Source organism: Trichoderma ghanense (assembly GCF_004382785.1).
Source record: "Trichoderma ghanense strain CCMA-1212 chromosome Unknown scaffold_4, whole genome shotgun sequence".
Lineage (NCBI taxonomy): Eukaryota > Fungi > Ascomycota > Sordariomycetes > Hypocreales > Hypocreaceae > Trichoderma > Trichoderma ghanense.
Genome location: NW_027395667.1, coordinates 1,831,061 through 1,852,588, shown reverse-complemented (window position 1 = coordinate 1,852,588; position 21,528 = coordinate 1,831,061). Strand labels below are relative to the sequence as shown.

General features: G+C 53.9%; 7 protein-coding genes across 7 annotated transcripts; 6 read left to right on the top strand and 1 right to left on the bottom strand.

Moving 5' to 3' along the window:
* Window positions 1-50: 50 nt before the first annotated feature.
* Window positions 51-2,601, top strand: CCMA1212_004783 (Lactose regulatory protein LAC9; the record flags this gene model as incomplete). Its single annotated transcript, XM_073702073.1, has 3 exons — window positions 51-406; window positions 505-1,567; window positions 1,669-2,601. 3 exons carry the CDS (start codon window positions 51-53, stop codon window positions 2,599-2,601), a joined length of 2,352 nt encoding a protein of 783 aa, XP_073559904.1.
* A 452-nt stretch (window positions 2,602-3,053) lies between these two features.
* On the top strand, window positions 3,054-3,725 carry CCMA1212_004782 (Non-canonical purine NTP phosphatase; the record flags this gene model as incomplete). Its single annotated transcript, XM_073702072.1, has 1 exon — window positions 3,054-3,725. One exon carries the CDS (start codon window positions 3,054-3,056, stop codon window positions 3,723-3,725), a length of 672 nt encoding a protein of 223 aa, XP_073559905.1.
* A 1,077-nt stretch (window positions 3,726-4,802) lies between these two features.
* On the top strand, window positions 4,803-5,075 carry CCMA1212_004781 (uncharacterized protein; the record flags this gene model as incomplete). Its single annotated transcript, XM_073702071.1, has 1 exon — window positions 4,803-5,075. One exon carries the CDS (start codon window positions 4,803-4,805, stop codon window positions 5,073-5,075), a length of 273 nt encoding a protein of 90 aa, XP_073559906.1.
* Window positions 5,076-6,258: 1,183 nt separating this feature from the next.
* CCMA1212_004780 (uncharacterized protein) lies at window positions 6,259-6,519 on the top strand (the record flags this gene model as incomplete). The annotated part of the gene is made up of 1 exon (XM_073702070.1): window positions 6,259-6,519. The coding sequence occupies one exon, from the start codon at window positions 6,259-6,261 to the stop codon at window positions 6,517-6,519; it is 261 nt and encodes an 86-aa protein (XP_073559907.1).
* A 762-nt stretch (window positions 6,520-7,281) lies between these two features.
* CCMA1212_004779 (Oligopeptide transporter 2) lies at window positions 7,282-10,203 on the top strand (the record flags this gene model as incomplete). The annotated part of the gene is made up of 6 exons (XM_073702069.1): window positions 7,282-7,332; window positions 7,436-7,597; window positions 7,654-7,735; window positions 7,785-9,880; window positions 9,943-10,145; window positions 10,197-10,203. The coding sequence occupies 6 exons, from the start codon at window positions 7,282-7,284 to the stop codon at window positions 10,201-10,203; spliced, it is 2,601 nt and encodes an 866-aa protein (XP_073559510.1).
* Window positions 10,204-11,129: 926 nt separating this feature from the next.
* CCMA1212_004778 (uncharacterized protein) lies at window positions 11,130-12,291 on the bottom strand (the record flags this gene model as incomplete). Its single annotated transcript, XM_073702068.1, has 3 exons — window positions 11,130-11,432; window positions 11,506-11,551; window positions 11,909-12,291. 3 exons carry the CDS (start codon window positions 12,289-12,291, stop codon window positions 11,130-11,132), a joined length of 732 nt encoding a protein of 243 aa, XP_073559509.1.
* A 6,469-nt stretch (window positions 12,292-18,760) lies between these two features.
* Window positions 18,761-21,118, top strand: CCMA1212_004777 (Flavin carrier protein 2; the record flags this gene model as incomplete). Its single annotated transcript, XM_073702067.1, has 1 exon — window positions 18,761-21,118. One exon carries the CDS (start codon window positions 18,761-18,763, stop codon window positions 21,116-21,118), a length of 2,358 nt encoding a protein of 785 aa, XP_073559955.1.
* Between the last annotated feature and the right edge of the window lie 410 nt (window positions 21,119-21,528).

Below are 21,528 nucleotides of genomic sequence, written 5' to 3'. Positions count from 1 at the left end.
TGTGGGTGGAGTCCCCCATCTAATCTCTCTATCTATTCACCTATCCATCCATGCAAAGCACACCCCCTTCTCTCGCATCTCGGATCCCAGGTCACTCTCCAAGATCTCACGCAATCCCGTTGGCTTTCCCGTTCCGTGCCAGTCTGGCTGACGAAGAGGACAATTCGCTAGTCCAGGGGGTCCGGGGCAAGGCCGTCGATCGATCCCCCCAATCTTCCTCGGACGGCAATCGGTCCCAGGACACGGCCGGCAACAGGGCCGCAAAGAGCCTCCATGCCTGTCTCGAGTGCCAGCGCCGCAAGATCCGCTGCGACGGTCAGCAGCCCTGCAACCGGTGCCAGTCCGGCCGCTCCCGGAGGCGGTGCGTGTATGAGCAGCATCGCCAGCGCCTCGTCCCGTCTAGGAAGTCAGTCCGCCCTCCCCGTGATGGCGTCTCCTTGACTGCCTTCTTCATTCTTCTCTTATTGTTTTGTCTGGGCTAACATATTCCGCCTTGTACGTCAGATCACTAGAGGAGCTGTCACGGAGTCTCGAAGAGTGTCGCTCCGTGCTGCGGCGTCTCTTTCCCAACCATGAACTCTCCCACTTGCTATCCTTATCGCGCCAGGAGCTCTGCGACCTCCTAGATCAGCCAGCCCAGCAAGAAACTGTTGGCCTGTCACCGGCCCCGCCCTCTCCCAATGACGATCAGCATCACCCAAAGGAGCTCGAGCAGATGCCCGCTCAGAACTCTCAGTGGGATGAGGAGCGAAGAGACCGGGACCCGTTGCCGGCCGAAGCTGACGATGTAAACGCCCTGTCTCTCACGATGGACAAACAGGCTTCTTCCTATCTCGGTGCCTCGTCGGTCAAGGTCGCCTTGACAGTCATGCTTCAGATCCAGCCCCAGCTACAGCTGTTGCTTGCCTCACACTCGTCTCCGGATGCCTCTGGTGACGAAAACGCACGCAGCAAGCTTCCTCTTTTCCGTGCAGCAGCCTCCAAGTCCGCCAAGAAGCAGTCTCCCATTCCGTGGACATACAAGGGGCAGGCTCTTGTCGATGCCTACTTCAAGCGCGTCCACGTCCTCACACCCTTTTTGGACGAGGCTTCGTTCCGCAGGCATTACAATGAGGGCCGGCGATGCGACGCCCCCTGGCTCTCCCTGCTCAACATGGTCTTTGCCACGAGCAGCATCATGTCCACGCCATCGGGCAACTTGAGCCACATCAAGTACTACAACCAGGCTATAGAGCACATCCATCTCGGGGCCTTTGGGAGCAGCCACATCGAGACCATCCATGCCCTGGGGCTCCTCGGAGGCTACTACCTGCACTACATCAACCGCCCAAACATGGCCAACGCCATTGTCGGCGCCGTCCTCAGAATGGCCACTGCTCTCGGTCTGCATCGAGAACCACCACCAGAGGAGCCACAGTCCGATCCTGCTGTTGTTGAGTCGCGAAGGCGCACTTGGTGGACCTTGTTCTGCCTCGACACTTGGGGCACCACGACTCTTGGGCGCCCCTCCTTTGGGCGATGGGGACCGGCGATAAACATCCAGCCCCCTAAACTCGCTACGGAGAATGTAGGTCTCTGATGAACCTTCCACTTGCTCTTGTCATGTTGTTTCGTTTTTACCATCAGAGATCTACCAACAACTTCTGACGTATTCCTCCCCTTTGATAGGAAGAGAACGACTCTGCTCAATTCGGAGGCATCATGCCTTTGCTCGAGAACATCAAGTTCTGCAAGATTGCAACCAAGATCCAAGACATGCTCGCAGTCACTCCCCTTCTCAAAGCCGAAGATCGAAATCATCTGGACAGCCTTCTTGTCGACTGGCACAACAATCTCCCCTGGCTTCTCCGATCTACGGAGCCCTGTGTAGAGTCACTCCATCTTTCGCGTAGCATCATGATATGGCGGTACTGGAATCTACGAATGCTGCTCCACCGCCCTATTCTTCTCACTTTAGCCAGCAAAGGTCAGTTGCCCATGTCGGAGCAAGATGTGGCCGCCGTGGAGAATTGCCAGGAGGCCGCACGAGAGACGGTAGACAGCGTCTCAAAAGGATGGATGCGCCAGCAGATGTCCGGATGGAACGCCGTGTGGTTCCTGTATCAAGCAGCCATGATACCTCTGGTCAGCATCTTATGGCAGCCCGATAACCCGGCCGCTGGTGAGTGGCGGGCCCAGATTGAGTCGACGTTGGAGCTATTCGAGGCCATGAAAGATTGGTCCCTCACAGCACGCCGTAGCCGGGACGTTGTCAGCCGCCTACTCGAGGCCACTTCCAAAATCTCCAACACGAAACAAGGCAGCAACCCTCATGATGGCACTCTGAAAAAGGGAGGCCCAAGCGATGAGGTGAGCGGGTTCTGGACCGATGAAGGAGCAGATGGGGTAGGCTCTACTGGGTACAGCACCGGCGACATTGTAAATATGCTGGACCAAGACTGGCCGTGGGACATGGACTTGGACGGGCTGGTTTGGGGACAGCAGATCCCCCTGCTGGAGGAAGACAACCTGGACAACGATGCTGGTATTGACGAGGATGTCATGGGCGTCGACTATCTCTCGCTGGCGGCCGAGCAAAGCGATGCAATACAGCCGCCGTAAATCTTCTCACTTTATCCTCACCTTCNCCCCCCCCCCCCCCCCCCCCCCTCACTTGTGTTTCATGCTCGTCTCCGTCTCTGCTTCTGTTTCTCCGTGTTCTGCAGTCTTCTGTTCGCCCCAGGCGGGAATGCATCTGATTGTTGATAGGGGTGACCCAGGATTACGCCCCCGATCTCCAGGCTAGCAGGGATCATCAGCCGGCGTAAGACTCATTCGGCTCCGTGCGACGCTGCCAAATGCGAAGCCCACGTTTGCCTTTTCTTGCGACATCATACATATTGTTTGAAACACCATCGCCCATTTGGACCCTATACAAGGCTTCACGGAATCCAACCAAAGGTGCTCATAAACAAAGAAAAAAATTTCATTTCTTCTCCCAAGGTCTTATTGCAGGGTCAACGGCATTTTCTCGGATTCACCTTGTTCAAAGGAGAAAAAGACAGAGGACCGAGATGACGGACCAGGTCAGCCGAGTCGTTGTTGCGTCGCGCAACCCCGTCAAGATCTCAGCCGCAAGGGAGGCCTTCCGGGGCATGTTTCCGTCTACAGAATTCTCCTTCGCCGGTCTCAGCGTCCCGTCCGGCGTTGCTGACCAGCCCATGACGGATGCAGAAACCCTGCAGGGCGCCAGAAACCGAGCCCAAAACGCCCGCGATGCAGAGCCCCAGGCAGAGTACTGGGTTGGCATAGAGGGCGGCGTGGACGACAGCGGAGACTCCATGGAGACGTTTGCCTGGGTCGTTGTGCTGGGCAGAGCGAAGACGACGGGGCCGGAGTCAGAATCTGAACCATCAGTATCCCAGAAGCAGTCCGCTGCAGGTGGCCCTATTGGAACTACTGCAACGAGTGACGTTGCCGGAAGCTCGAGGGGCGTCCAACGCATGGGGAGAGCTCGAACGGCAGCCTTTTTCCAGCCAGAGGAGGTAGCCAGACTGGTGCGCGGCGGCATGGAGTTGGGCCCGGCAGGCGATCAAGTGTTTGGAAGCGAGAACTCGAGACAGCATTCCGGATCAATTGGCCTGCTGACTGGAGACTTGATCAACCGGTCTGCCTATTACGTGCCGGCGGTGATTGGAGCGTTGATACCGTTCAGGAACTCGACGCTGACGTTTGCCGAGTTCTGACGGCAAGGCTGAAACAAGTTGAGAGGTTGAGGCAAGATGGGGGATGAAAAGGGGTCACCGAAATCTCGCGGTCAAGGGAGAATGGACAACAGAGAGCCATGGAACTGCTCATGCGTGACGAGGGCTTACAGGCGACTTTTCACCTTGATGTCTTGGCCAAAGTCAACCACTTTAGTAACACTACCACGAATTTGTCACGCTGTGGTGCTTTTTTCGTCTACCATTCTGCAAGTGCCCTCGATGGACAGAAGACCCTGTGGTTCCAGCATTCCTGGCTGCGCACAACGGCTGCTCAATGTGTCCACGTCTCTGGCATGAATTGGTCAGCGACTTGATGGCAACAAATCTCCCCATATCTTTCCTATCTCTCTCTCATATGGCTCGTGGATGGGAGGCATGCCCAAAGAGCCCGTTCTAGAACACTATTTCTAGAACGACTCGATAGCTGGCTGATACTATTTTTGCATCAGAGTTGGCTTGCTGGGTGAGCTCTCTGGCCAATCCACTGCTATGTCGCTGCCGCCACACCAAGTTTCACCTTTCGAGCTCTTCAAGACCTGCGATTTGCCCAGATTGCGCGGTCAGGGGTGCTCAACCGCTTGCACAGACAGCTCTGAAGCAACGACACACCCCTCATGCCTTGAAACGGGTACGAGACCCGGAGATGGCGGGGTTCGAGGAATGATGGCTGCCAGTAGCTGGCATAGGCGGGGAGGTGTCTGTATCCCCTGCAGACTAGCATCTTGTTATAAACACGGTCAGGGTGATGCTGCTAAATCCAGCTGATGATTGGCCGAGGGACTGGGCTGGGCTGCGGCAGGTTTGTCTGATTGGGCAAGATGTATGAAGTCGGCCTCAGACTGTGGAGCTACTACGAACCGCCTTGGTTTTAAAGTAGCTTCATGAACGGCTTCTTGTGGCTGGCAATAAGTGCCCTCGACTAGGCGTCTACTAGCAGTAGCTTCGCCGCTACGCCAGCCAAAGGGGAGTGTGGTTACGAAGTACAAGAGGAGGCTGTTCTCTCCCGGAAATATCCAGGTGATGGTGTGTTGTTGGTTGGTCTGAGGATGGCGTTCGATGCTGCCTCTACAAGACATAGGCGTTCACATCGCTCCAAGCCACCACGTTTCCAAGCTTGACGCTCTCCCACTTCGCGGGCATCTAGGGCCGCTACAGACGTCGGGGGAGACGAGCTATGATGAACGACTCTCCACTTCACAGGCCGGTCTGCTCCGGTCTTCCCTATCGGGAGACCGTCGCGGGAGAGCAACTCGGGAGGGCCGTCGACGCCACGTGCTGTGGCTCAGCCACTTGTCATCGAGATGGATGAAGGCTTTTGAGTTTATCTAATCCGATCTCCAGAAAGAAGAGGGTTTTCTTGCATCTGGGAAGATCGAGCAAATCGACGCCAAGAAACGAACAGCCCCCTCATGGTTTGGAGAAGTACAGAGAGCAGAACCGACCAGGGGTTCGGAGCCTTGACAGCCTTACGACAGATCAGGAAGAGGGGATGTGACGACAGATTCTGACTCCATCTGCTTCCCTGAGTGCGGGGATGGATTGGGATGGATTGTGTATGTTTCTATACCCATGATCATCAAGGTGGGAAGTTTGGAGTGTCATCTTGCCGGCAGTCCTATCTGCTGAGAGATTGGGGTTGAAGGTTGCATGAGACTCTGTACTTATCTCGGGGTTGCTCAATCTCCATTTACGTGACAGATGTGCAGCTTTGCATGCACCACATGTTCCATTGGTCGTCCATAGGGCTTCTTGTATGCCTTCTGCAGATATGAAGATGCAGCGATACGCAACTAAGGGCCGACAGTCCGGACCGCTGCAGAGTTCATTATCCAGAAACGGCAATCCATGGAAGGGGCTGCGAGGCTGCGAGGCTCCCTGCGTATGCATATCAGCAAGCGATGCTCTCTAGGGACGGCTGCTGGTATCAAGTGATGTTGGCAAGTGACATGCCAGATAGACGCGAGCTTCTCCTCGATTGGGCTCAGGATATACGACTGTTACGTATCATCGTCGCCTTACGGACGAGTGAGCCGGACGGCGCTGAAGTGCATGGAGACACAACGAGGGATTGGTTCGAGGAAGGAGATGGGTTGGCTTGACGATGGTCAAGTTGGAGGACTGTTTGTGGTCATCGGCAGCTGGCTCTTCCAAGTTTTGTGATGCGGGGAAGTTGAAAGTTGGCTTGAAGCTATCTTAGTTCAAGGAGGCTGATGAACGGCTCCAGCCCGTTTTGGGGCGTTCGACTTGGTCAGCACCTTGTTAGATCTGGAGGGGGCTGACGGGTGCCGGTTTGAGTTTCGACAGCTACGAAGACGGTGGGCGATCAGGCCGTTTTTAGCCTGGCTCTTGGCTGCACTGAGACTGAGACGGAGACTGAGGCTGGCGCTGAAGCTCTCGATTCAAGGCGGTTCGATCCTCATCTCAACTCCATTCATCGGGGATTGCCGACCGCGCCGGGACTTGAGTCATGTTGCTGTCGTGAGCCACACGGCACTTGGAAAGAGAGATTACCATGTCGATTGAGGCATCAGCGTCAAGGTTTGGAGTCGACAGGTTGGAGAGTGAGGCGGATGGCTTGTGGTTTTGCTGCATTACGCGAGCCAGTGGTGATGAGGTGAGGGGACTTGAGACGCACCTTGCCGTGAGGAAGGCTGCAGAGGAGACCTGGAAGCTTACAGGGCCATTGCGTGCGTTGATGCTGCATCTGATTGCGCCGCACGAAGGACTAGAGCTGCTGCTCGTGAGCACAATCTTCAAGGGACCGCCTAGATAGGTGACCAAGGCTTGCAGAGGCGCTCTCAAGTTGTCCGTCGTCAACTGGGCGTTGTGCTGCTGTTACTGTATGAGCAGACCAAGTTGAGCATCAATCAACCTGCACTAATAGTAAACATGAACCAGCACCACCACCATCAAGCTGCTGGCCACTCACGTTCGCCTCGCGTCAATCAGTGCCATTTTCCTCTTTTAGCAGTTCTGCATCTGCATCTGCTGGCGTGTTGAGTGCGTGTGTGTTGTCTGTAAGCTATCTACTAATCCACTAATCCATGCAGGGCCGACCATCGTGAACCAAGCAAATCACACCTCATCTGGTTGCTTATCTGTCAGCAAATCAGTCTATTATCTCAGTTCTGCATCAATATGGAAGAGAAGAACAAGAAAAAGAAGCGAAGCGAGAAACAGGGCATGTGAAGCAATCTAGGCTCCGCGACACGCTCCTTCCGTGGCACAAGATTGATACCTTCCATGCTATCATCCATCCTCCAGCCGACAATTGATACGACAGGAATTAAACGAGGGAACGCACCTTCCGCCCTGTTGCACAAAGGAGGGACATGATCCATCTTGACGCCACAAGCAATTGACTTTTATCTTTCCTTCTTCCTATTTACTACCTATCTTTTCCTTTTTCTCCTCATAACAGCCATCTCCTTTTTGTAGCCTTTTTTTTTGCGTTTTGTATTTCGTTTTGCTTGGTTGCCTTTGTTCGTCCATCTGGACCTCATCAATATACACCAGCTTCTCCCTTTCTTCCGCCATGTCGGACAGCAAACGCCCGCCGCCTGGGGCCGTTCTTGATGAGAAATCAGTACGTTGCTTCACTTATACTCGAGACAGGAGACTCCATCCGAGAAGAGACCACCGAGAATATGGTCATTATCACCAGTCTGATGGCTAACTGGCATGCCAAGCAACAGCCCTTTGATGCCAGCGTTGAAGATGCCCAGACTAGCCAGACGGAGGTTGAAGACACAAACATTGCCGCAGTGGGCCGCGATCTCGTCGTCACCGAGGACGATTTGCTCGAGGCCAGAGACACGGCGGCTTCATACTCCCTCGAGGATGTCCGCAGGGTGAGTTATCCTCTGCTCCTCATGTAGGCCAAATTCATTCCATGCTGACAAAACAGATCTTGACCATTGTCCACAACCGTCACAAACATGACCTCAATTTTCCTTCCGCCGTGCTTCTCAGGATCGGCGACTTTCTGGGTAGGTCAATGCCAGATTCAGGGTGCTCTCCCTCGCTGACCAGCCAAAGACAACGAGTTCGTCTTTGACAACCCTGAAAAGCACCAAGGCCTCATCGACGAGATGAAGATCGAAACCGCCCTCATCGTCAACAACAGTCCATACGCCCCCGTCAGAGCCATCGTCGACAATCACGATGACCCGTCTCTCCCCGTATCCACCATCCGTGCCTGGTTCATGGGCATCATCTTCGCCGCCTGCGTCTCCTTCATCAACGCCTTCTTTGCCATCCGACTGCCAGCAATTGCCGTGGGCAGCAACGTTGTCCAGCTGCTAGCCTATCCGGTTGGCAAATTCATGGAAAAGACCCTCCCCGACTGGGGCTTCACTCTCTTTGGCGTTCGGCATAGCCTCAACCCGGGTGCCTTCAACAAGAAAGAGCACATGCTCATCTCTCTCATGTCGGCCATCTCCGTCAGTCAGCCCTACACGAACAACATTATTTGGATCCAGTACCTACCCAGGTTCTTCAATCAAGCCTGGGCCAAGGGTATGGGCTATCAGCTCCTCATCGCCTTATCCACCAACTTTATCGGCTATGGCTTGGCTGGCCTTTGCCGCCGCTTCCTCGTTTACCCTTCCTTCTGCGCCTGGCCCCTGACCCTCGTGACCATCGCCCTCAATTCGGCGTTCCATGCCGACGAGAATCCTGCCGTTCCCGGCCCCTTCAAGAAGATGTGGACCATGTCTCGCTTCAAGTTCTTTGCCTTTGCCTTTATCGCCATGTTTTGCTGGTTCTGGGTGCCTGGCTATCTCTTCACCGGGCTCTCCGTCTTCAGCTGGATGACCTGGATTGCGCCTCAGAGCAAAACCGTCGGCATCGTCACCGGGTCCACGTCAGGCCTGGGCCTCAACCCTTTCCCGACCTTTGACTGGGCCGTTCTCACCACCGATATCGAGCCGCTCATCACCCCCATCTTCAGTACCATCAACCTCTTCTGCGGCTGTCTTTTCTTCGGCCTTGTCATCCTGGCCATCTACTACACTGACAGTTTCCACAGCTCCCACTTCCCCATCGTTTCCAATACGCTCTTTGACCGTTTCGGCAAGGCTTATAACGTCTCCTCCATCATTGACAATCGCGGCATCCTCGACCCTGACAAATACCATGCCTATTCGCCTCCTTACATCTCTGCCGGCAACACCATCACCAATTTTGGTTTCTTCACCATTTATACCGGCGCCCTCACCTACGGCTTTCTCTATCACCGCCACGACGTGGTCCACGGCTTCACCTCGCTCTTTGACAGCTTCCGTCCGTCCAGGAAGAAGGAAATAGCCGAGGCCGAGGCTCTAGATGTCCACAACCGCTTGATGAAGGCCTATAAGGAAGTCCCCGAGTGGTGGTATCTCTTGGTTCTGGCGGTGAGCATAGTCCTGGGATGTGTCGCCTTGGCTCACTACCCGACATACACCTCGCCCGGCGTCGTCTTCTTTGGCATTGCGTTGGCCCTCATCTTTGTTGTGCCCACCGGCATTATCCTGTCCATGACGGGCATAGAGGTGTCTCTCAACGTCCTGGCCGAATTCATTGGCGGTTCCTGGGTTGAGGGCAATGCCTTGGCCATGTGCTACTTCAAGACTTTTGGCTACATTACCTGCTCTCACGCTCTGCACTTCAGTGCCGAGCTCAAGATTGCCCACTACCTCAAGATCCCACCGCGCATCATCTTCTGCGCCCAGATGATTCCCACGCTATTCTCCACCGTCATCTGCGTTGCTGTCCTGCAGTTCCAGATGAACCTCGAGAACGTCTGCGCCCCGACAGGCGCCCCCTATGCCTTCACTTGCCCGTCTGCAAACTCCTTCTTCACTGCCGCCGTTCTCTGGGGCACCGTCGGTCCCAGGCGGCTGTGGGGGGCCAACGGCACTTATACTGCCACTCTTGCCGGCTTCCCTATTGGCATCGCCGTCGTCCTCGTCTTCTGGTTGCTCGCCAAGAAATATCCGAGAAATTCCCTCTTGCGCAACGTCCACCCCGTCGTTCTGCTCTACGGCGGCTGCCTCTGGAACCCGCTCAACCTCACCTACATATGGCCCGCTTTGCCCATCGCCTGCGCTTCATGGCTCTGGCTCAAGGTCCGTTATCTGGCGTTTTGGGCCAAGGTACGTTTCTGCCGGTCATCTCGAGCTCTGTTATGCATCTAACACCCACGGCCTTCTTCTAGTACAACTATATCCTCTCTGCTGGCTTCTCCACGGGTCTCGCCATTTCTGCCCTCATCCAGTTCTTTGGCCTGACATACCATGACATCCGCCTCGACTGGTGGGGGAACACGGTAATCACCAAGGGCTGCGACCTTTTTGGCTTATGCAGGTTGAACCCAATGTCTCCTGGAGAGTCTTTTGGGCCGGGCCCGGGAGAGTTTCGGTGAGAATCAGCTAGCACTGCAGGTTTCGATGATGTTTTACGTATTACGAGTTTATGAGTATATGACGGCGTGTCTTTCCAATTACCTTTTTCATTGGAACCCCATGTTCTCTTGTTCTGTTCCGAGCCTTGGTTTTCTGCAACAGAGACTCCCTTTTTCTTCTTCACTGGCGCAAGACACGATGATGAATTTCCTGAATATATAACACAAGAAGCCAGAATATACAAAGCAAGATGGCAAAGCAATGTCGATCGTCTACGAGGTCTGTTACAATTTGCTCACACGGTTTTCATCACGGTGCAATGGATCGCAAAATGTGGAAATGGAAATTTCCATTTCCAACTGATCTTCAGGGGCCCTCCTGCCCCAACGTCCTTCCCATACTCCATCCATCCCTTGCCCATTATGCCTCCCGTATCCTCCGGTATCATCTCACATCATCCCATATTCCACTTCCGCATCCCATCCCTCTCCTTCCCATGTTCCATCCATTTGCCCCAAGCCCATCTCATTCCATTATATTCCCCCTCTTGTCTCTTCCTTTTATCCATCCAGTTCCACGACTCCAGCCCCCCCAGTTCCCTCTTCAATCCATCCATCCAAGCATCAAACCAGATTCCTTCCCATTCCCGGTCTTCCATCCCATCCTCCATCTTCTTTCCCCATTCCCCGTTCCAATCCTCCCATCCATCCATCTCTCTAACCCAATGCCCAAGTCCTCCGCTCTATTACCCAGCGCCGTGCTGTCCCGTTCCATTCCATCTCAGTCCAGCCCATGCAATTCCTCCACTGTCCGTCCCAATGCTCCCCTCCAATGTCCTCCCAGTCCCGAGCCCAGCCCAATGCAATCCCAGCATCCCATTCAAGCCCTCCGTAGCCTTTGCCATGAAATTCATGTCTCCCAAAGGGGCCCCCCTGCGAGGCCAGAGTGTTACTTTTAATCGCATGCCATCAGGCAAGCCTATTGAGACCTGCGCAATATTTCATGGCATGCGGTCAAAAGTAACACTCGATCCACGGCTGGTCGTTGAAGCTCCTCCACCCAGTGTCCGACCCTTTCCTCCAATTCCTTGCCAGCCCATGCGTCCTCCACCATGGCCGTTCTGCCTGCCATTTTCCCATTTCCTCCACTTTGGCCCAATTTCGAACTTCCTCCGCTCTATAGGTGCCCACTCTGATTTCATCCTCCTCTCTATGTGCTGCTGGACTCCTTCGCCCAGGCACGACGGGTTGCCAACGGAAGACTCGGCTCGAGAGAGTTGCGCTTCACCGACACCCAGCAGAAGCTGTAGTGAGGAGCAGCAGTATTCCGGAGCAACAAGACCGATACACCTGTTAAAGCCAAAATGAGGCACATACTGCAAATTGGACACACATGCTCCAAACACCCTCCAGGAGAACGACACTACCTCAGAGGGATCGCGTGTGTTCCTAGAAAGCGATCCATTCGTTCCAGAGGCCAGAATGGATATTGCAATAAGTTGTTCGCATGCTTGCTGGTATCTGGGCCGGTTGCGTTGACATTTGACGACGGGCATGCCTTTGAATACTCCTTTGATGGTCCGAGCGGGTTGTTGCCGATGGTTGAAGCCGTTTCCTTTTTTTTTTTTGGTACTTTTCTACAATTTCCAACATGCCCATTGGTTGAAGCGAGTGAATATGGGTTAGTATAACAGGCATGTATCTGTAAGAGGAGCGGGACTGAGGCAAGCGAATCTTGGTTAGACCATTGAATCTGTGGATACGATTTGAGGAGACTCACCGATGCATTCTGATCATGATCGATATCCCATGTGTAACGAGCGGCAGCGCCTCGGGGCACCCCAACCCTCGGCCAGCGATGACCTCGAGGAATCGAGACATTGCCAGATCATTCTGGACGTCTTGCTTCTTCGTAACGGACACGGCCTTGACAGTCTTCCGGTGGAAAGTAGATGAACCGATGCGAGGAAGGGAAAGCATTGACGACGCCCAAATCGCGGAGAAGGGTGCCCCTGAGGGCAAAGGGGAAAAGCAGAAGGAGCGACTACAGTTGGATTGCTTTGCTATAATAATGATGCTGAGGAAGGAAGCTTGGGATGATGACGAGAGGAAGGTGCGATTATATAGACGGATCGTCTTTGACACTCGGGACGGCACGCCCATTCCATCGGTTCAGATTCCCGCCTCTCTGTTGCCACCTTAGCCTACAGGCTTACTTACATGCTCACCGTACATGCTCGCCTAAAGGGCTCACTTGCAGGCTCACGGGCATGACATGACAGCTTCAGCTGTCGGCAAGGATTTCTCACAGGTCCAGCGTTGCGTGGGCGAGCATAGCCAGGCGGCTGAGGACGATCGTACAAGGGGCCCCCCGTACCGTACGCGAGGGCCTCTCCTACCAGCTAAGATCGGGGGGACTCGATCGCCGCGGGAGTCTCATCCCTCCCCCGTCCCCATCGAACGCGGGAAAGCTGGCCCCTGGGGAAATCCGAGAAAACAAGCCGATCGAATCATGTACTGTACGGGATAGGGGTGGGCTATGAGGCGCAGTCCCGGGGACCATTGGGCGGGAAGAGACCCATATGCCGTGCCGGACCACCACTGGAAGTTGCAGCCGTGAGACATGTATGATGCCCTCGATAGAGCGTATCAGGGCTCGTCTTCGCTGGCATGATGCGTCCGAAGCGTGTAAGCAAAACAGGCTGGGATAGAGAGGAAAAAAAGAAAAGAGAGAGAGAGAGCGGCATAGAGAGACATTGACTACGTGGGGAGAAAGGGGGGGGCGGTTGGGTGGTGTTGGCTATTAGTACATGTAAGGGAGGGCAATTTGCATTGAGGCCTGAGAGGCGCGGGAGTTGAGATGTGAGCCGTGTCCGCCCGGGTGTTGCATGTGCATTTGTGAGGGGGAAGATGATCATTTGGTGGCTTTACGAGGTGTTGCTGCCGCTACTGCCTGTTGCGGTGAGGCTTGTTGGTGTGAGACATGACGTACGAGTAAGGTAAGTTGTTTTCTTGCTTTTTCTTGTTCATTGCAGCTGAGGTAGCGATGGTGATGGATCACTTTTTTGGGGGGCGAATCGAGCTGCATCCGGGGGTGGAGGGGGCCAGAGTTTATTGCGGCTTCGAGGTGATAAGGGGGAGATGAGATGCTGTGCAGGTGCAGGTGCAGGTGTATGGGCGTTTATGCTATGCTTGGATGTGATGATTTCATACGAATCAAGTGAGGACACGTTCGGACGAATTCATGCATGTAGGGTAGCAATTGAGTGTATCCATGATGGATGTAATGAATCGGGGTGATGAGAAGCAAATTAAGTCATCGGTTAAGGATAGGTAGGGAATAGAAGAGAAGGGGTAATCTGGATGTATACGAATCGAATGGACATTGAGAGGCGGATGGCAAATCTGGAGTTTTAGAGACGACATACTCCATGGATTGGGCACCAGTGTCGTCAAACAAGCAGCTACAAGTCAGTCGAGGTGGCCACTCAAACCATCTGCCAAAAGCATCAACAAACAGGTCGTATTACCGCAGCTCTGCTTCTCATCCTTCAATCCTCATCTCATGTCAATGCATCGGAACATGCCACTGAACCCTCTGCAGCAGCGGGGATTCCCGTACGGAGCCTCCATGTTTCAGAACATGCACAAAATAAAACAACGACTGTTTGCGCTCCGCCCGCTCCAAAACACCGGATGGAAAACGATCCGAAGCCAACAAGAAGATCCTCCACAGACTGGTTCGCGTGTATATGCTGTTGTAACAATGGCAATGGCAGATACTAGTACGGGGCAAAGCGCCCGAGAGCCCGGATTTTGGCTGCAAGTTGTAAGAAAGTTGCAAGTTGCAAGTGGCGCGGCAGTAGCCGGACCCAAGACATTGCATTTCCTTCTCGGTGCCACCTCTGGGGTTGCCTTTCACTGAAGAGTACATATGTCCGAAAATTCTCGTGCTCGTACAAAATCGTAGTGTCGCGAGCAGTACGAAAGGCTTTGGGCGTACAAATGTCTCAGACTGCTACACAGCACTACCTTGATCTTCCAAGTCTGAGGTCACCAGTCGCGATATCAAGCAAACTTTCCTCTCTCTTTCTCCAACCCCGAAATCTTTCGGACGCATGTCTCACTGTATGAAACCAAGTAGCATGAAGTGATATGCTATTGGCTTTGACAGGAATCCCGAAGATGTTCGGCCGCTCATGTCCTACGGGATCGGCGGTAAGCAGTGATGGCAAGTTGATAGACGCTCTTTGTCGGGGCCGAAAGCTTTCGGGCTGTCTCACTCTTGGGCAATCGACTCCGCGGTCTCAATCTGGAGAACCATGGCAATCAATACAAATAATCAGTGTTCAAGGATAGTATGGTATAGAGAAAACCCCGAGGAATTTCGGCCGCACATGTCTCATGGAGTCGGCCATAGCAGTGATAGAAGCTTGATCTCAACGCTCTTGGTCGGGTCCGAAATATTTCGGACCGTCTCACTTGCGAGCCACCAAATACAATGTCTTATTCCCAACAACAATAATGAAAGATGAAGTAAAGCTACCACTGTTTACAGAGAAATCCCGAAGAATTTCGGCCGCAATGTCTCATGAACTCGGTGGTAAGCGGAGTCGATCTCGAGGCGAATCGGCTCTGCTGTAGGGCCCGAAATATTTCGGGCGTCCTACTGAGCTATCGATGAGTCCAATGTCTCAATACCACAGTGAAAGATGAAGTAGTGCTGAGAGGCTGCAAAGAGAAATCCCGAAAATTTTCGGGCGTCTCAACGGACCATCATCATATCCCGAGTCTCAGCCTCATCCCCTGCGATGAACAAATGGAGGAGCTGCTACTGGCTCAAAGAAAGTTTCCGAAATATTTCGGCCGCAAGTGTCTCATGAAGCCGGCGATGGATAGCGAGAGAAGCTGATACTGACGAGTATCACCGACGTGATTGGGGCCCGAAATATTTCGGACGTCTCACTCAACCACCATCAGGATCCCAAAGTCTCATTACCATCAACAGTGACGGAGCAATGTCAGTGGCCTACAGAGAGATTCCGAAAAGTTTCGGCCGCAAATGTCTCATCACGTCGGCGGTAACGGCATGATATGGAATACCGGAAGCATTACGTCTCTCAACCTTTGGTGAAGTTTGGAAATCCCGAAAATCTTCGGCCGCTGGCCTTGCTTTTCCCAAGAGTCAAGGTTTCACAAAGGCTTGAGTTACCTTGATGTCTGCGTGACACCGATCAATTTCGGACAGTGATCTTGTCTCATCCAGGAGCAAAGTTCCGTCCAAGAACCAGGTTATCGTAGCTTTCTGAGACACCGAACATTTCCGGGCACTGATATTGCTTTCTCCTCTTCTCTCTGACAGAACTCTGTTAAGCCTTCCTACAAGACTCGAGCTCTCATTTCTGTCCGAGGCACCGGAGAGCTTACGACAATAAACTTGATCATGCTGAGGCCAAAGTGCATTCTGGAGCCGGGCTATCGTAGCTCTCTGAGGAACCGAAAGTCTGTGGACGTTCATCCTGCTTCGTCCAAGGCAAGTCGCCTTCAGACAGTCGAGCTATGATGTTCTTTGTGAAACACCGATCATTTTCGTAATTGCATTGCCTTGCTTGGCAGCGCAGCCCCAATAACTTGTCATTGTCTTCTCTTTGTGAGACACCGAAAAATTTCGGGATTCGCATTGCCTTGCTTGGCAGGACAGCCTCGATGAAATTGGCAAGCTGGTCCCTATGAGCATTTTGTAAGACACCGAAAATCATCGGAAATTCATATTGCTGTCAGGAGCGTACAGCCTCAACTGAGTGGTGAATCATTGTACAAGCATTGCAAGACACCGAGAATTTTCGGAAATTCATCTTGCTTCTAAGTGTACAGCCTCAACTGAGTGTTGAATCATTGTACAATCATCTTGTGAGACATCAAGAGCTTAGAAAAAATGGTGAGGGCTTCTTTGAGAGTATAGCCTCAACGATAGAGACGAGTCACGTATCCTAGAAATTGGAAGCATCTCGGTGAGACCCGAAAGTTTTCTGGATCTCATCCTGCGCCTTTGAGAGCACTTCGTACAACCTCAACGAGGGAGTCATCGTATCCGAGAGGGTCGAGTCGCCCGAGCAAGCACCTCTGAGCGACACCGAATCTCAGTCTCGGAGAGCAAGTATCTGATCTCACAACGCGCTCATCGTATTTACTCTGAGAGGCCGAAATCTCGGACGCATGGCCTGGCGCAGCAACGAGGAGTCCAGTCGGGAAGGCTGTGCAGTGGTTCGAGGCGCTGCCAAGGTTCGATTGGAAATTGCTGCTCATCTTACCTCAGTGGTATTTTGGAAGTCCCGAGGATTTCCAGACGCAAGGCTCAAACGAGATCGAGCCGGACTGCCGAAGCGTTGAGTGGATAACACTTTATAGGTATGCCCTGCTGGGGGAGCAGCAAGACCTTTCGTGGATGTCGAGAGTGGAAGAGTGGAAGAATGGCCGCCGATACGACCTCGTAGACTGAGAATCTCACCAACTTACTTACCTAAGACACTTCGTGCGAAACATCAAGCAGGGGCTCTCCAGTCAATTTCCACTGGACAACTGCATAACGTAAGCGTCAATGCCGGTTGAACTCATGGTGACGATGTACAGATACTTGCAGATACGAAGGTTTTGGGCCGTGTTGGAGAGGCAATGCATGTCACCGTCACTTGCCACTCACTGACTGTCACCCCGTTGAGGCGATGCAATTCAAATGGTGGTGCGGGCAGTGGGTACCAGCTCGACAGCCGACGCTCTGATTGGATCTGATGGGCTCAATGCACCTGCCTGTCGGGACGGGGCGGTTGGCGGTTCCCGGTACCTGATTGGTATCTAGGTACTTACAGTACGAACAACTTCGTGGAACTTGGGCCTCGATGAGCCTTTTTGGACAATGACCAGGACAAGGACATGGAATTGCTTGGCATCTCTCAGGTCAAGCTCGTCAAGGCCATCTGGTGGCCAGTGTGAAGTACAACGGCTTCATGGGTATCGCGGAGGCAGACCTCGTACATACAGTAAGTACAGACTGACCAGGGCTGGCCAATGCAGAATGCAAAAGGCAGGAGCAGGTCAAGCTGCGCCTTTCCCAACGTATTTGCGCGCAAAAGCCAAGACGCAGAGGAGAAGAGGTGAAACTCCATTCTTGCTCGCTCCTCTCCTCTTCTCTACACTTCTCTTCTTCAGCCTCTCCTCTCCTTCGGCCACACAGGCCTTCTCGCGACGACGTGCATCAGTACTTGTTCGCAACGGATCAGATCAACAAATTGCCCAAATCCCCTCCCACAAAACTCCAGGTCGACAAACTTGGTGGACGATCCGCCCGTTTTTAAAGGCGACCCGGCCGGCTGCTCGCTGCATCATCATACAACCACGCGCAAACAAAGACGCACGGTATGGATCGCTGCCCACCCCTGAGCCTGGCCTGGGAAAAAAAAAATAAAAAAATAAACAACGCTTTGCTGACATCAAGCACCAGCCAGAGGGGAAAAAATGGCCCGGCCAGGGGTCCCCCCCAGCTTCTCGTTTCGCCTCGTCGAATGAGCGTGCCATTCGCTGCTCTTTTCAGGAGAGGCCCAGGGCCCCGTATTTCATTCTAATCTGCTAGCAGTGCTAGTACGGAGCACGGAGGGCGAGTAATCTTAGCACTACCGCCCTCGTATCGCATCCTCGCCAGCCGAGTCGCCCGCCCATACTGTACAGTACACACGAACCAAACCAAAAGCTGCTGCCGTGCTTGTGTGCTTTGCACGATCTGCGAGCGGATCCCGCCTTCATACGGCCCTGAAACGGCGCTGTCGGGGGACTCAGCCACCACCCATGGACGCGTGTTCGTAACAGCCAGTCCGCTGCTGCAACCACACTCACGCACCCTCACGCTCACTCGCTCGTTTTCCCTTCTCTCGCTGGCTCCATCCGTCCAATTCACTCTTTTCTCACCTCTGCTGGAACTCGGCCGCTTTCTGTCGCTTTTTTTGTCTTCTTCTTCTGCCCTCCCCCAGATTCTCCCATCGTGTGTGGATGGATTATTTGGCGACAGATCCATCGATCGTATCTACCTCCACGATAAACATGGTCGCTCGCTTCCTTCTCTCGTTTTGAATACATCTTGATTCTTCCTTTTCGCCCTTCGTTTCTCCCTTCTTGTCGCCGGCTTCTATTCGCAAGCACGGCGCTTCCGATCGCTCTTCCAAACCGCTCCCGCTCCGACGACTTCGACGACGACGCCTTCGATTCGCGAGCCAGTCAGTAAGCCTCTTTCGACCCGAATACATCACCAGGAGCTTCGCCAGTCGCTCTCCAAACAACGATCAAATTTCCTAAACGAAAGACTTGCTTTGGCCGGACCATCGTCTTCCGATCTCGTGGCGCAAACATCTCCCTTCTTATTTCACCTTCCGTGGCCTTTCTCAGCCACTCGAGACGTTGCGCGGGACGAAAACGGCTCTTTAATTGCGCAACTATTCTTGATTCTCCTCCCGACAAATCCTCAACTCCATTCTATCCTAGTCCAGCCCTCCGCTTCTCGTCTCGTCTCGCTGAGAGAGAACTAACCGGACAAACAAAGTCATAAACCGCAACAAGGGCATCATCGAACAGCGCACCCGGCAAAATGTGGTTCTCCTCGAGGAGCGGTTCGCTCCTCTTTGCCGCAATGGCGGCGTTGCTGTCGCCGGTTTCTGCTGAGAACATGCTTGTGTCCACATCCCTCAACACCTGTCAAGAGAACTCGGGTCTACAGGCCAGTTTCTTCAACGTCGTCTTTACCCCGAACAACAACTCAGCCGCCATTCAGCTGGTCGCCACGTCTTCCGTCCAGGGCTACGTCATGTTCGACATCGAGGCCTCGGCCTACGGATACACGTTCCTCAAGACCCAGCTCGACCCGTGCAAGATCAAGCTCGCCGGCATGTGTCCCATGACGGCTGCCGCCAAGTTCAACATCCCCTTCAACATCCCCGTCAGCGCCTCTGCAGCCTCTCAGATCCCCTCCATCGCCTACTCCGTTCCCGATCTGGATGCCAGCGTCCGCGTGCGAATCAACCTCACCAGCACCGGAGAGAGCATCGCCTGCGTCCAGGCCGACATCTCCAACGGCAAGACGGTCAACTTGGTGGGTGTCAAATGGGCCACGGCCATTATCGCTGGTATCGCTTTGGTTTCCTCTGCCGTCTTCAACGGTCTCGGTCACTCCAACACGGCTGCTCACGTCGCCGCCCTCTCCCTGTCCCTGTTTGGCTACTTCCAAGCCCAGGCCATGATCGGCTTGACCGGCGTCGGGCTGCCCCCCATTGTCCAAGCCTGGACCCAGAACTTCCAGTGGTCCATGGGCATCATCCACGTGGGCTTTATGCAGACCATCTTCACCTGGTATCAGCGGGCCACCGGTGGCACGCCCGCCTCCCTTTTCAGCTCCCTGGGCTCTGTGTCGGTTACGGTTGAAAAGCGTGGCCTGGACGCCGGTCTGGATGCCAGCCTTGCGATGGGCAAGGCTATCCTCAAGCGCAGTCTCGCCCTGATGCCCAAGGCTGCGGCCAACATCGTGCGACGAAGCGGTAACATTCTGTCTCCCTCTGGCGGCTACGTCGTGTACGGAATCCAGCGTGTGGCATTCTCCGCCAAGATCGAAACCACCAACCTTTTCATCACGGGCTTGACCTTCTTCTGGCTGTTTGCCATCTTCACCATGCTTGGCGTCACCCTGTTCAAGGCCCTTTGCGAAGCCCTTGTTAAGCAGGGCGTGATGAAGTCGGACCGCTTCCTCGAGTTTCGCAACGGATGGCGCACCGTTCTCAAGGGCATTCTCTACCGTATCGCCCTCATCGGCCTGCCCCAACTTTCCATCCTGTGTTTCTGGGAGTTTACGCAGGCCGATTCCGCCGCCGAGATCGTGCTTGCCGTCTTCTATTTCTTTTGTCCACTGATTGCGCTCTGCTGGGGTGCCAGCAAGGTGATCCAGATCGCCCGCCGGTCCATTGACATGCATGGAAACCCAGCCTACATCCTCTTCTCCGACCCTCAGGCTTTGAACAAATGGGGCTTCCTCTATGTGCAATTCCGTGCCTCTGCGTACTACTTCATCGGGCCCATCCTGGTCTACACGCTCATCAAGGCCATGTTTGTGGCCTTTGCGCAAAAGACCAGCGTCGCCCAGGCCATCGGCTTCATCATCCTCGAGGTCGGCATGCTCATCGCCACGTCGGTGCTGCGCCCATGGATGGACAAGAAGACCAACTCGTTCAACATTGCCATTTACGTCATCAACTTCTTAAACTCCATCTTCTTGCTCATCTTCACCAACGTCTTTGGTGCGCCCCTCCTGGCAATCGGTGTGGTGGGCGTCATCTTGTTTGTCCTCAACGCCATCTTCTCCCTGGTCCTCTTGCTCATGGTGATCGCCTCAACCGCCTATTCCATCTACCGCAAGAACCCCGACGCCCGATATCAGTTCATGGCAGATGACCGAGCATCCTTCATGAAGTCGCAAACGCAGCTGAACAACAACGCCGCCACCGAGCTGGACGCATTGGCGGTGACTGCCAGAGGCGACAAGGCGGGCTACAAGCTCGGCGACGACGAGGAATCCTCAATCACGTCCAACGAGCAGCGCCATCCCGCGGACGCGACAAGCAGCATGACCTATGCTCCTCAGTCCATGTCCGCCCAGGCACCCTTCTACCAACCGGCGCGCTCAGTATCGCCGGTCAACCCGTCTGTGCCGCTCTTCCCGGCCAATGACCAGCAGTCTCACTCGTCATATGGCCACCCGCCACCATCACCGTCGGCGATGCGACACAGTCCTTCGTTTGGTAGCAACAGCAACACAAGCCCAGGCGGCTACCGATCACAAAACAACGCGAGGTATGTTCAAACCCCCCTCCCCCTCCCCCCCTTTTCCCCGAAAGAATATGCAATCGTGACTAACGCATGCGTACGTAGCCCCTGGCAGCGTGGTGCTGGTTACGACTAAATAAAAGCTCCCTCTCGACTGTCTCGTTTGCCTACAGTGACGCACATTTCTTTTCAACTTTTTTTTTCTTTTTGTCGCTTTGCTTTGTTTTCATCTACCATTGGTCGCGCGGAATCTCGCGAGGGAGAACGATGGTCAACCCGATGCGCGCAAGTACACACTATCACAGCAGCCAGGCGTGGATATGTGTGCCGGCTGTTCGTCGATGTATACTGGGCACTTGACCATGTGCAACAGAAGGAGAGCGGCGGGCTGGCTCTGTTACGGCGATGCAATGCGATGCTTGTAAAGGCGTTTGTTATAAGAAAGGCTGACCTTTGATCGTTGTCCTGGCTGCTTAAAGGGAACAAACTTGTTTGAAGGAGCGAGCATACATATAAAGGGGCATTATCAGCAATGCAGCTCGACTA